This window comes from Schistocerca piceifrons, chromosome 2 (genome assembly GCF_021461385.2).
Source record: "Schistocerca piceifrons isolate TAMUIC-IGC-003096 chromosome 2, iqSchPice1.1, whole genome shotgun sequence".
Lineage (NCBI taxonomy): Eukaryota > Metazoa > Arthropoda > Insecta > Orthoptera > Acrididae > Schistocerca > Schistocerca piceifrons.
This window is the reverse complement of record NC_060139.1, coordinates 743,075,475-743,090,562: the sequence shown is the minus strand read 5'-3', so window position 1 is coordinate 743,090,562 and position 15,088 is coordinate 743,075,475. Positions and strand designations below refer to the sequence as shown.

At 39.2% G+C, this 15,088-nt stretch overlaps 1 protein-coding gene across 2 annotated transcripts in view; it reads left to right on the top strand.

Annotated features, from left to right (window-relative positions):
• Positions 1–15,088, top strand: part of LOC124777944 (ubiquitin conjugation factor E4 B) — a 297,870-nt gene that overhangs the window by 93,681 nt on the left and 189,101 nt on the right. For both annotated transcript variants that reach the window (XR_007015809.1, XM_047253495.1), the window contains exons 8-9: positions 1,005–1,166; positions 11,651–11,845. Coding sequence is in view for 1 of the 2 variants with exons in the window: in XM_047253495.1 (XP_047109451.1) it covers positions 1,005–1,166; positions 11,651–11,845 (357 nt within the window). In the remaining variant the exon portion in view is untranslated. The remainder of the gene's footprint in view (positions 1–1,004; positions 1,167–11,650; positions 11,846–15,088) is intronic.

Below are 15,088 nucleotides of genomic sequence, written 5' to 3'. Positions count from 1 at the left end.
GATTGGTTACCTCGTGGCCATCATGTACCCTCCTCCTTCCAGTCTGATTATTTTTGAGAGGTAGCTTATGAAAACTCTCATAGTCTGGTGCTGGTGAAATCTAGTTCATTCTCTCTCCTATGCTATTTTGGGAAGCCATCCTGTCTCTCTTCTGTAAATTCCGTCAAAGTATCAGAAACGTGTTTACTCTCAAGATATGTAAATGTGCTTCAGTCACAACAAGGCTGTATTAATTTGTAGAACAGCCAACAATACTGTTTTGATGGCTGGTAGAGCTGCACCTATCAGTACTCAAGTTATAAAAATCAAGTTGTGGGGGATTTCTCTGTCTCAAGCTCTTGATTTAAAAGTTCCTCTGTGTTTGGGGTTAAGTTGTACTTGAAGCACATAGTTATCAGCCCAGTCATATAGTCCAAAGTCCTCTTTGGAACATCTTGTGTAATACCATCTGGTGTCTTGTGAATTTTAGTCACTGCGGTGTATGACTGTTAGTTAAATCATTGGCAGTATTCATAGCAGCCAGAACTGGAAGGTTGATTGTAGATTTTGTTTCAGATTATTGTACTCATTTTATTTATTATAATGCCCTTTCAACTTCTTATATACAGTCATCATGCTCTCCATGAGTCCATTCCATAATAATATTGCCATTCCATATTCCTCTTATTCTTTAAATGCTTCTGTATCATAGCCAGGAATATGGAGCGTATATGTCAAATCTTCAACAGAGAAAATAATGAGAGTCATTGTTTGTATGTCATCCACTTTATACATACAAAAAAGAAATTGCAAGAAACATTAAAATAAAATGCTAATAAATTACACCAAACTGCAACAGGTTTTTGAAAAGAATTTTTCTTGAAAGAGAAACCTGTAGTTGAAAATCATATCATGTAACTACATGTAGTTAGCCTTTCTAGCCCGTGTTTGTAATTACATGTTTCAGACGGACATTTGGCAGTTTTTGCACTATGTGATAAAATATTGTCTCTTTCATGACACAGATATTTGGATCCATTCTTCAAGGGCTTTTCATAACAATGAAAGCCTCTTCAATAGTTGGAAATGGGCACAGGCAACCAATCCAGGCCTTGAGTGATTTATTGGAAATAAGATGTGGTCCATCTGGAAATGTGCGCCCAATTTGCAGATTACTCACACAACAGGTGAGTATTTAAAATACTATAAATCAGAAGATTTATCAAATGATTCCTGGGAAAAAGTTTTCATTTAATATTGTCTGGGGTTATTTGTGCTTTTTTTATTGTATTTTATTTTACTTTTTTACTTGAATATGTTTTTCATGTTACATAATTAAATGCGAAACACACTAGCAGATCTAAATTATGAAAAGCAGGACTTGTTCAGTTAAAAAGAATTCTACTCACGATTGGCAGAAACTGTGACATGAAACATTACACGTATTTCAACCAAGATAAGAGTATGTTGACATGTCACTTTTGCAAGTCTTTTCTTCTGTAGATTTGTTTCTCGGGTTTTGTGAGGAAAATGGTAGATCAGAAAACTGCATAGTCCTCTCACTATTTTCTTTCTTCCCTAGTTCATTTTATTCATAACAAGTGTTATATTGCTAGAGGAGGCCGATTTGCACGCTATAAGCTCACGCAGGATGGCGTGAGGTCTGAAACGGGATACGTAATGAATGCTATAAAGAAAAGTACATAGCTGCTGGAATACTTAACTTTAATCCATCATTGGTGTACATCGCTCTTGACAAGTTAGACTCTTTAGATACGAGGGCAGTTCAATAAGTAATGCAACACATTTTTTTTTCTGAAACAGGGGTTGTTTTATTCAGCATTGAAATACACCAAGTTATTCCCCAATCTTTTAGCTACACAACACTATTTTTCAACGTAATCTCCATTCAGTGCTACGGCCTTACGCCACCTTAAAATGAGGGCCTGTATGCCTGCACGGTACCATTCCACTGGTCGATGTCGGAGCCAACGTCGAACTGCATCAATAAATTCTTCATCATCCGCGTAGTGCCTCCCACGGATTGCGTCCTTCATTGGGCCAAACATATGGAAATCCGACGGTGCGAGATCGGGGCTGTAGGGTGCATGAGGAAGAACAGTCCACTGAAGTTTTGTGAGCTCCTCTCGGGTGCGAAGACTTGTGTGAGGTCTTGCGTTGTCATGAAGAAGGAGAAGTTCGTTCAGATTTTTGTGCCTACAAACACGTCTACGAACAAGTCGTTTCTTCAATTTCTGAAGAGTAGCACAATACACTTCAGAGTTGATCGTTTGACCATGGGGAAGAACATCGAACAGAATAACCCCTTCAGCGTCCCAGAAGACTGTAACCATGACTTTACCGGCTGAGGGTATGGCTTTAAACTTTTTCTTGGGAGTGGGTGTGGCGCCACTCCATTGATTGCCGTTTTGTTTCAGGTTCGAAGTGATGAACCCATGTTTCATCGCCTGTAACAATCTTTGACAAGAAATTGTCGCCCTCAACCACATGACGAGCAAGCAATTCCGCACAGACGGTTCTCCTTTGCTCTTTATGGTGTTCGGTTAGACAACGAGGGACCCAGCGGGAACAAACCTTTGAATATCCCAACTGGTGAACAATTGTGACAGCACTACCAACAGAGATGTCAAGTTGAGCACTGAGTTGTTTGATGGTGATCCGTCGATCATCTCGAACGAGTGTGTTCGCACGCTCCGCCATTGCAGGAGTCACAGCTGTGCACGGCCGGCCCGCACGCGGGAGATCAGACAGTCTTGCTTGACCTTGCGGCGATGATGACACACGCTTTGCCCAACGACTCACCGTGCTTTTGTCCACTGCCAGATCACCGTAGACATTCTGCAAGCGCCTATGAATATCTGAGATGCCCTGGTTTTCCGCCAAAAGAAACTCGATCACTGCCCGTTGTTTGCAACGCACATCCATTACAGACGCCATTTTAACAGCTCCGTGCAGCACTGCCACCTGTCGGAAGTCAATGAAACTATACGAGACGAAGCGGGAATGTTTGAAAATATTCCACAAGAAATTTCCGATTTTTTCAACCAAAATTGGCCGAGAAAAAAAATGTGTTGCATTACTTATTGAACTGCCCTCGTACATGCAATATACTGTTAATGGCGCCTTGCTAGGTCGTAGCCATTGACTTAGCTGAAGGCTATGCTATCTATATTCTCGGCAAATGAGAGAGTCTTCGTCCGTGTAGTCGCTAGCAAAGTCGTCCGTACAACTGGGGCGAGTGCTAATAAGTCTCTCGAGACCTGCCGTGTGGTGGCGCTCGATCTGCGATCACTGACAGTGGCGACACGCGGGTCCGACATGTACTAATGGACCGCGGCCGATTTAAAGCTACCACCTAGCAAGTGTGGTGTCTGGCGGTGACACCACAATAAGGATTCTGGCATGTTAGGAAATTTAATTTTTGAACAAAGTAATTCGAAGTGTCTATAATAATGATAGGTAATGTGTGGATTTTATGGCAGTTGGCCGGTATATGTACAAGAAATGTAGTGTAAGATCTTGATAAATCTAAAAGAACAAATTGTACATACCATAAAATTTGAAAATGACTGTCCATCAAATCAACCACTATGGGAGTCTGCACTTAACTTGTCTTCTACAGTATTATAATCAATATCTTGTTAGTTCTACTGTATTGTATTGATCCTGTCATCTATAAAGCATATTATGCATAAGACAAGGAACAAGTCAGTTTATAAGTATTCATTTATTACATATTTATATAGCACTTTTTACTTGAGTAAAAGCAGTGATGCTACACTGAAGTCCCAAAGAAACTGGTATATGTGTGCATATTAAAATACAGAAATATATAAACAGGCAGAATACAGCACTGCACTTGGCAACACCTACATAGGACAACAAATGTCTGGTGCAGTTTTTAGATTGGTTACTGCTGCTACAGTGGCATATTATCAAGATTTAAGTGAGTTTGAACATGTTGTTATACTCAGAACACGAGCAATGGGACACAGCAACTCTGAGGTAGTGATGAAGTGGGGATTTTCTCTTACAACCATTTCACAAGTGTACTGTGAATATCAGGAATCAGGTAAAACATCAAATCTTCGACATCGCTGCAGCCGGAAAAAGGTCATGCAAGAATGGGACCAATGATGACAGAAGAGAATCGTTCAATGTGACAGAAGTTCAGTCCTTCCACACATTGCTACAGGTTTCAGTGCTGGACCATCAGCAAGTATCAAGTGTGTGCACCATTCAATGAAACATAATCGAAATGGGCCTTTGGAGCCAAAGCCCCACTCATGTACCCTTGATGACTGCACAACACAAAGCTTTACGCCTCGCCTTGGCCCGTCAACACTGACATTGGACTGTTGATGACTGGAAACGTTGTCTGGTCAGCAAGTCCCACTTCAAATTGAATGTAGTGGATGGATGTGTTTGGTTATGGAGACAACCTCATAATCCATGGAAACTGCATGTCAGCAGGGGACTGTTCAAGCTGGTGGAGGCTCTTTAATGGTGTGGAGCATGTGCAGTTGTAGTGTTAGGAGAGCCCTCATATACCTAAATACGACTGTGGCAGGTGGCTTGTATGTAAGCATCCTGTCTGATCACCTGCATCCATTCATGTCCATTGTGCATTCTGACAGACTTGGGCAATTCCAGCAGGACAATGCGACACACCACACATTCAGCACTGCTACATAGTAGCTCCAGGAAAACTCTTCTAAGTTTAAACAATTCCACTGGCCACCAAACTCCCCAGACATGAACATTATTGAGCATATGTGGGATGCTTTGCAACATTCTGTTCAGAAGAGATCTCCACTCCCTTGTACTCTTATGGATTTATGGACAGCCCTGCAGGATTCATGGTGCCAATTCCCTCCAGCACTACTTCAGACATTTGTTGAATCCATGCCATGTTGTGTTGCCAGCAGCACTTCTGCCAGCTCATGGGGGCTCTAGACGATATTAGGCGAGTGTACCTGTGTCTTTGGCTCTTCAGTATATAAATATGACTTTAAAGATTTTCCAAAGGATTTGACATCGGCAATTGTTTTTTATGTTTTCAGAAAGTCTATTAAAAGCTCAAGTTTGGCAAAGAAATGCTTTAATTTGGGTAATATGTAAATTTTTGTTTTGTGTAGCACTGCGATCATGAGTGTCACACTTCTTTTGCAGTCTGCAGTCCTTACCTATCACATTTATTTTAAAGAATATAAGGGTTTCCGTAATGTAGATACATGGCAAAGAAGGAATACCGGAGATGTTGAATAAAAGTTTACGAGTCTCTAGGTTTGCATCCAAACATTACTCTAATGTCCCTTTTTGCAGATTAAAAGTCCTGATACCTGCTTTAGTGTTTCCCCAGAAAGTGACTGCATATTTAAGGGTAGAATGGAAGTAGGCTTATTATGCATTTGTTACTGTTTTCTCACTACAGCAGGATTTTAGTGAGCAAAGGAGGTAACATGTCTTGCTAAATTTTACATTAAGACAGTCAGTATTTTTATTCCATTTTACGTTGCTTTGCAGTCATAGTCCTACGTCCATCATGTTGTCAACTGGTTCATTTGATGGAGACAAATGGGATAAACTTATGCTTGCTTGGAGCATTGTGGAATTCTATTGTAATAGATTTTTAACTTTTTTTTTACAAGGTGATTATTCTGTGCCCTGCACTGTTTTCTGATTGCTGAAATTCTTCCTTACTTTCCCCTGTTAGTAAAATTGTGGTATCATCTGAAAATATGACTGTCTTATGTGCATCCATGTTTAAGATTAGATCGTTAATGCACAGAAGAAACAGAAGAGGTCACATTACTGATTCTTGGATTACACCATGTTTCAGTGATTTATGGTCTGACAAATGTTCAGAGGTAGTTTTCGGGTTGACATTTCTGTACTTGATGCCCACTGCTTGCTTACAATTGCACAGAAGAAACTGAATGAGTTGCTGGATAGATTTCAAATATCATGTTTTTCAAGCTTTGACAGCGGAGTCTAATGATCCACAGAGTCAAATGCTTTCAGTAGGATTCCTATTTCTTGTCCATGAGCCTTCATATGAAGTTGATTGCACTCACAAATGGCAGTTGTTGATCTCTTATTTCTGAATATGTGTTGTTCATTACGTAGGATACTATTTTTATGTATAAATTCCATAAGTTCACCATACATAAATTTTTATGATATTTTTTAAATGCAAGAAGAAATCGTAGTCGGTCTGTAGTTGTTGACATTATCTCCCTCACCTTTTATGTACTGGAATATAGTGTAGGGACCGATGACTTCAGCAGCTTGGTCCCTTAGTAATTCACACATACACTGGAACAGCCTTAGATGTGTTCAGTGTCTCATTTAAAGTGCTCGCCTGAAGTGAGCAGTCATATGAGCAGTTAGGTTTGGTTCAGTTCTCTCTTCTTTAAGATCGTTGAAGGGATACAATCAATGCCTGCAGAGTTGGAAGTTTTTAGTCCTTTTATTGCTTTTGCTACTTCATGTTGTGAGATGGAGCTGAGTACATTGACCGTCTATGTTCACTTATTTTAGATTCATTGTTTTGAGTGTTCTTATTTGAGGTTGACTTTATCATATCAGCAACACCTTTGAAAAAGTTGTTAAATATGAGGGCTACTTTTAAGGGGTTTGTTACTTTTTGAGTTTCTTGTAATTGAGTGATATTTCTGCGTGATGCTCTGTTGTCAACAGATTCTTTTTTTTTTTATAACACTCCACATAGCCTTTGCTTTATTAGCTAAATTATAAATAAATTCACCGTTGTGCGTTATTTTTGCTGCAGTTATTACTTTTCTGTGTATTTTTATAATATACATGTAATGCAGGTGAAAAGTTTTCCGTGTTAAATATTATTCAAAGTAGTCTCTTTTACAGTTTTTTGTGGAAGTGCAGTTTGAAAGAAATGGGTTAGTGTGTCAATGAATGTGTTGAAATCCATGATGGAATAATGACAATATTATGAAAAGGATAGTTGCTACTCACCATATAGCTGAGATGCTGAGTCGCAGACAGGCACAACAAAATGACTGTCAGCAAGTAAGCTTTCGGCCAAAAAGGCTTTCAATCAGAATAGACTACACACACACACACAGACACACACACACGCTCATGCACACACACAAGCATGCACACATGCGCACCATCACAGTCTCTGGCTGCTGAGGCTATGGTCTCTGTGTGTGTGTGTGTGTGTGTGTGTGTGTGTGTGTGTGTGTGTGTCTATTTCCAATGAAGGCGTTTCTGGCCGAAAGCTTATTTGTTGACAGTCTTTTTGTTGTACCTGTCTGTAACTCATTATCTCCGCTGTATTATCATTAATTTTGTAAACTAGTGACCATTTTTCTTTGTTTAGCAAGCTGTTGAAATATTTCATGTTCTCCTACCTATAGCTTCTATGTGTGATTGCTAAGGACGTTAACAATACTGCCTTTCATTTTCAAGCTTCATTTTTAATGAAGTGCTGTGTAAACTCCCCTTGACTAGCAACTGATCTAAAGGTATTTCACAAGTGTCTGTTATACAGGCAGCCGCATTTCCTTCAGCCATTAAACTGTAAGTTGTAACAAGTACTAAAGGACCTCTCTGCTTCTACTGTTTTGAGGAAATCAATGTTTATGTCACCACAGATTATCAAATCACAATCCATTTTATTTAAACACTGGAAACTCCAGGTAGAAATATCAACAATATAGGAAAAAATGGGCTACTACTTACCATGAAGAAGGCACGTTAAGTTTCAGACAGGCGCTATTAAGACACTTACACAAAGCTTTCAGCCACACCCTTCATGAGCAAAAGCGAAACGGAGAACTGCACACCATTCTTACACCCGAGAAAGCACACGTCTCACTCACACATGACCAACTCCGGCAGTCCAGACCAGCTTACTTTGTTTAGCAATGACTCTAATTTATTTAAGAAAAGTTCAAAATTTCCAGCTTGTGATCAGTAAACAGTATGAATAACGAGGTTGACCTTAATAATTTTTATAGCTGCAATTTCATGATGCTTTTGATATTCTTTCCACTTATGGCAAGCAGGATAGTAAAATCTATATTTTTTCTGTACATTGCTACTGCACTTTAGTAGGAGGACAAAGTGAATTCATTTATTTTTGTATGTTGAATTAATTCGGGGTTAAGCCAGTGCTAGGAAATGAATAATAGTGAGGTATCCTTTAGTCCACCTGTAATCAATCTTATTAAGCAAGGATTGTACATTTTCATGAAAAATGTTTAGATTGAGTTTATTTATGATTGATAGTTCAAGATCCCATTTTTTCAATTGAAAGCTGTGATGTTAATGAACCTTCAGAAATTTAAATACTAATACTATCTTCAAATATGCATTGCTGAACAACTGAAGAAATCATTAAAAGAGAATGGCATTTATACAACAAATCACCAACAACAGTGCAAACTAGCAATAATGTTTTAGGGTAGTGTCATCAAATCGCTGGCATACTATCAGTATTTCCTAAATGTATCAGTAGAACGTATGTACATTGAAACATCAAACTAAAGAGTCTTCTTCATTTTGGGAACACTACTTGTCATGTCGCTTAAATGTAAATGTGTATTGTGTTAGTTCTTAATGTCAAAGTATCAGAATGGCCAGTTACTGCATAATTAGCTCTGAAACTCCTTGACAGATTAAAATTTATGTTCTAGACCATTACTTGAACTTGTCCTTTAACCTTCATTGGACAGTACTTGTGACAAACTGAGTTTTCAGGGACTTTCCCATAACACGACTTGTAGCTTTCATGCTCTGGACCTCTGCCCTACATTTCAAGCTCTGCAGGTGTCATTTAGCCATTAGTGGGTAAGCCGGTCTCCATCATATTCTTGCTCAGGTCTGATATACCAACAAGGTATTTGAGATACTCTGTGGGGAAAATAAATTAGAAGAGAATAACTGGCAGCTCGAATCATTTAGGTGCATGAATAGGCATACATGGAGAGCTCACTGAAACAGAGCACTGTCCACAAAAGAAAAGGGCAGGTTTAGCTTAGCCCCATTCTGACCAGGTGTTATACTCTGTTGGGAAGTGTCATAAGTCTTCACATCAGAGTGAAAGATTCATTCTGGAATCGTACACTTTGCACATACTGATTGCCCACTTCTACTTGGACCCCTGTGCGATCATTGCATTTCACCTGACTACATGTGAATGTTTACGCTCATTGAAAACGTTAGCTACATAACACTGTAATGTTATTACACATGATAACAGTAAGTAACTATTGCGAATATAACCTTGATCTGTGTGCAGTGCTGTGCTTTGTTGTTGTTGTGGTCTTCAGTCCTGAGACTGGTTTGATGCAGCTCTCCATGCTACCCTATCCTGTGCAAGCTTCTTCCTCTCCCAGTACTTACTGCAACCCACATCCTTCTGAATCTGCTTAGTGTATTCATCTCTTGGTCTCCCTCTACCATTTTTACCCTCCACGCTGCCCTCCAATGCTAAATTTGTGATCCCTTGATGCCTCGGAACATGTCCTACTAACCGGTCTCTTCTTTTTGTCAAGTTGTGCCACATACTCCTCTTCTCCCCAATTCTATTCAATACTTCATCATTAGTTATGTGATCTACCCATCTAATCTTCGGCTTTCTTCTGTAGCACCACATTTCGAAAGCTTCTATTCTCTTCTTGTCCAAACTATTTATCGTCCATGTTTCACTTCCATACATGGCTCAGAAACAACTTCCTGACACTTAAACCTATACTCAATGTTAACAAATTTCTCTTCTTCAGAAATGCTTTCCTTGCCATTTCCAGTCTACATTTTATATCTTATCTACTTCGACCATCATCAGTTATTTTGCTCGCCAAATAGCAAAACTCCTTTACTACTTTAAGCGTCTCATTTCCTAATCTAATTCCCTCAGCATCACCTGACTTAATTCGACTACATTCCATTATCCTCGTTTTGCTTTTGTTGATGTTCATCTTATATCCTCCTTTCAAGACACCATCCATTCCGTTCAACTGCTCTTCCAAGTCCTTTGCTGTCTCTGACAGAATTACAATGTCATCGGCGAACCTCAAAGTTTTTATTTCTTTTCCATGGATTTTAATACCTACTCCGAATTTTTCTTTTGTTTCCTTTACTGCTTGCTCAATAAACAGATTGAATAACATCGGGGAGAGGCTACAACCCTGTCTCACTCCCTTCCCAACCACTGCTTCCCTTTCATGCCCCTCGACTCTTATAACTGCCATCTGGTTTCTGTACAAATGGTAAATAGCCTTTCGCTCCCTGTATTTTACCCCTGCCACCTTTAGAGTATTCCAGTCAACATTATCAAAAGCTTTCTCTAAGTCTACAAATGCTAGAAATGTAGGTTTGCCTTTCCTTAATCTTTCTTCTAAGATAAGTTGTAAGGTCAGTATTGCTGTGCTTGGTGATTGATATTATTATTTACTGAAATTAGTGAAGAGGCTGTACCTGGTCCTTCTAGTGACACGCCGTCACCTTTTGTGTCACTTCTGCGTTGCATTAATCCAACATGTTTGTTTCTTTTATAAACTACACACTGGCTTCTCTAGGAGGAGAATGTGTGGCTTGTCTCAGCAGCCAATGTCCTATTGAGCCAATTGGAAGCTTCCGCTCCCAGCGTCCTCTGCTCAGGGGCCAAGGAAAAGTGTGTGTAATAATCTGTACTGTAATAATCTTGCCATAGAGTGACAAAAGTGGGATAAGAATCTTTAGTGTGCAACAAAGAAAAAAGTTCATCCAACTCCAGAATTTTAGTCAGAAAAAATAATTTAAATGGGTTGTAAGAATAACACATTGGCATCCTAATTTAAAAAAAAGGGAGTTTTTTAAGCGTGTATATAGATCAGTTCAAGATATATTGTGCATTGATAGTTAGTGTTATAGGAAAGATCGTGTAGAATTTGAATACTTTTGGATAAAAGGAGACCACTCACCAAAATGCAGGAGTGTTGAGATGTTGACAGGCACACACAAAAGAAAGAGAACTTGCTAGCTTTCACAGTTATCCTGTAACAACGACATTAAAAACTCTCTCTCTCACACACACACACACACACACACACACACACACACACACACACACTCTTATGCTGCCCTTATATGATACCAACTCGATTACCGGCATATCGTAGGATCAGTAGCGTGTGTGTGTGTGTGTGTGTGTGTGTGTGTGTGTGTGTGTGTGTGTGTGTGTGGAACATGAGACAAAATACAGACATTTAAATAGATAAATAGAGTGAGTTCTCTGCTAATAGCTAAAGACTGTCAGTGCAGAGGGAGTCAAGACAACAAAAATCAAGTCTGTAATAAATACTGTTGTAGAGAGACAGTATCATAACCCATACAAATTTTCTGGTGGAATTGTTAAGGATAAGTACAATATGTTGTTAAAATGCGTGCTTGCTTACTATAGGTGAACTTATAGTGAACAAAGAGAACACATTGTCCAAAATGAATTCTTGCTTCAGTTTTTGAATTCAGTCATTGTTATGCATCAAATTCTTTCATAAATAACATCAGTATTTATACGTGACCCCACTCTTTTGACTTTGATACATACATGATGCAAAATAATTGCTCACTTCAAGACAAAAAATAATAATTCCAAATTGCAATATGTCAATCTTCTTTTCAGGTTCAGTTCCTGCCTGACTTGGTTACTCCAGCTGTTGGAAGAGAATTGTCTCGAACATCTTATTTGGGACCATTCCTGTCAGTGTCAGTCTTTGCAGAAGATGAGCCAAAAGTTGCTGAAAAATTCTTTTCCGGAAATACAGCTGCTGACAAATCACTGAACCACACACTACAAATAGAATTGGAAAATACAAGAGTAAGAAAAAAGTTATAATAATTACTTGTGGCTGGCATAAATTTTTCAGACTTAACATTCATTGAAACTGTCCTTCTAAACAGTAGTTATGTTGTTGCAGACATTACAAAGATATTACTGAAAACTGATAAATTGGAGTTTGTGGTCTTGTTGCCACACGCTGTCTTACGCAGATCAAAGTTAGTGTCCAGTCCCTAGCAAATGAGACAGAAACTGAAATTGAGAGTAGCAAAACAAAAGCTGAAATGCTTAACTCAATGATCCTTTAGAAAGGAAAACACAGGAGAATTACCCCAATGTAATCCTTATACCACTGAAAAGTTGAATGAAATCAGTATTAGTGTCAGTTGTAGAGAAACAGCTGAAATCATTAAATATGAACAAAGCTCCAGGACCCAATGGAAAACCTATCAGATTCTGTACTGAATTTACGGCTGAGTTAGCCCCTCTCCTGTCTAAAATCTGTCATAGATCTCTGGAACAAAAAACAGTTCCTACTTCTTGGGAAAAAGCTCAGGGCACACCCATCTACAAGAATGGTAGTAGAAGGATCCTCAAAACCAATCCTTGACATCGATTTGTAGTAGAATCTTAAAACATATTCTGAGCTCAAACAAAATGAACTAATGAACTACAGTAGAGTGTCTGTAGTCTGACACATATGGGAGTGGTATATGTCCACTGGGGGTCGAACTGCACAATAAACCTGGATTCGGTGTGGGCCGGCGGTTTGGTGAGTGGACTGCTGTAGCCTGTTGTGGGGGTTGTGAACCACTGAGGACTAAGGTGGGGACGAAGCCTCTCTGTTGCTTCTGTGTCCCCAGTTCGGTATAATGCAATAATTGTGACACTGATTCACATTATCACTGTTATTAATAATATGCTATGTGCATTTGCTGTCTGTTTATTTATTTACAGGATGGAAACCTCATCATCCACAACGATGCAGCAATGACAATAAGCTATCATGTAACTCTTAACATAGATAAAATAGCATGGCCCTTTGGCGATGGAGAATTTGTAAAAGAATGTTTTGTTGCTGCTGCAACAATTTTGTGCCCAGCAAGTCTTCCTGTTTTTGAAACTGTTCCTCTTTCAAGGAGAACAGTTTGCAGGAGTCCTGAAGAAATAGCACACGATGTGGAAGCTCAGTTGAGAAACAAGATCAAAGATTTGGTTTTCTTTTCATTAGCATTGGACTAAAGCACTGATGTATGTGATGTTGCTCAACTTGCAGTTTTTTTGCGAGGAGTAGATTCTCAGTTTAATGTGATTGAGAAACGCCTTGATTTAGTTCCAATTTATTATCCAACCCCAACAATGTCTGACAAGATACATTTGTGTGTATAACATATAATAGAGAAATACGAGCTATGTTGGGAAGAACTTTCATCGATTGCAACAGATGGGACTAATGCAATGATTTGTCATAAGTCTGGTGTTGTGCTTTGATACGAAAAAAATTGAAAGCTGCCGGCGTTCAGCAGTAACTACCAGCAATACATTGTGTTCTTCACCATGTTACTTTGCTAGCAAAATGTGCCAAACTAGTTGATGTCATGGACAGGGTTATAAAAACAATTAACATTCTCAGATTGCACGGTTTGGAACACAGACGATTCAAATTGTTCCTGGCAGATCTCAAGTGTAAATGCGGTGATGTTCAATATTTTCGTGAGGTATGCTGGTTGAGTCGAGCTATTGTTTTAGAACGATTTTTTAATTTACGTAAAGATGTAGCGTTATTCATGGATGCGAAAGGAAATCTGGTAAAAGAATTGGACCACCCACGGTGGATTTTAACCCTTGCATTTTTAGCTGACATAACTAAAAGCATCTGAATAGCTTGAATGTAGCTTTGCAAGGTAGAAATAAGGTAACTAGTGGAGTGGTTGACACTATTTTGGCAAGAGAAAACTGCTTTTGTGGGCAAAGCAACTGTCAGAAATATTGTGCTTACATTTACTGAGTGTTGCACTAGTTGTTAATGAAAATAATTTGGAACAGGAGAGGCTCAAAGAACATTTTTATGGGTTTGTAATGGTGCTGCAGTCTCTCGTAGGCATTTTTGATACTAGATTTGAGGATTTAAATCAACTGGAATGCGATGTCAACCTTTTTGTGACTCTTTTTGCAGTTAACGTTGAAAACGTGCCTTATGAAAATCAGTTGGAACTCATTGACTTTCAATACAATCATGTACTGAAGGAGAAGTTTTGCACTGCAGAAACCTTGGAAAGCTTCTACAAATATTTCTCATGTGAACAGTTCCCATTGTTATTTAAAATAGCTGCTCATGTGTGTAGTTCTTTTGGAACAACATACTTGTGCGAAAGTGTTTTCTCCCTAATGAAACTGACAAAATCTAAGCTTAGTAGTAGTCGTACTGATGTTCATCTGGTTGACCCCTTGCCGTGAAGCATGTTGGGACCAGTAATTTCACACCAAATATCAAGATGCTAGTTGAAAATCATTGTAAAAACATCCAGGATGATGTAATTTAATGCCTATGTCCTATTCGTACATAGTACCCTCCTCTGAACTATACACATCTGTGTAAATATAACGTAATACTTACAATACAAATTTGTTTGTTTCTTAATCCTTTACATCTGTATCATATTTGTGAAAATAGAACATTTTATAATGATTCAAAACTGTGTTTCATCTGGGCGCAGAGTTCATGGACCCCACATGCGCGTGAAACAACCTCGGATGTATGTGTGTTCCACCTCCACTACGTACGTTAGCTTGCTCACACTCAGCTGTGTGCATGAAGCGCTTTCACAGCGACATGGTTGCCCCCCGTGAAGTGTGCATACCCAAGCGGCAGCCATGTCATACAGCTCTGCTACCTGCACTACGTGCCCTCATAGCTGCTCAGCGTTGCCCTCGCGGGTCACGGTGCGGGCGGGCAGCTATCGGCCCACCCCTGCAGTAGATTCTTTTTTTTTTTGGTAATGAACCTTAACAGTCTGCGTAATATTATGATCCATAGGCTGTAGCAAAGGAGCTACATTTGGAGGGAGAAACATCACTTTTATCAAACCATCTTTGGGTTTAAGTTCTTCTTCAGTTGGATGTCCGGGGCAATTATCTAACACCAACAAAGCTTTCTGAGACAAATTTTGCTTCTTGAGGAAGTTTTTGACCATTGGCACATGGCACGCACTCCTTGTGAAACCATTCACTGAACAATTCCCGGGTCATCCAACCTTTTTTTGGTGTTTATATTTGAATTGC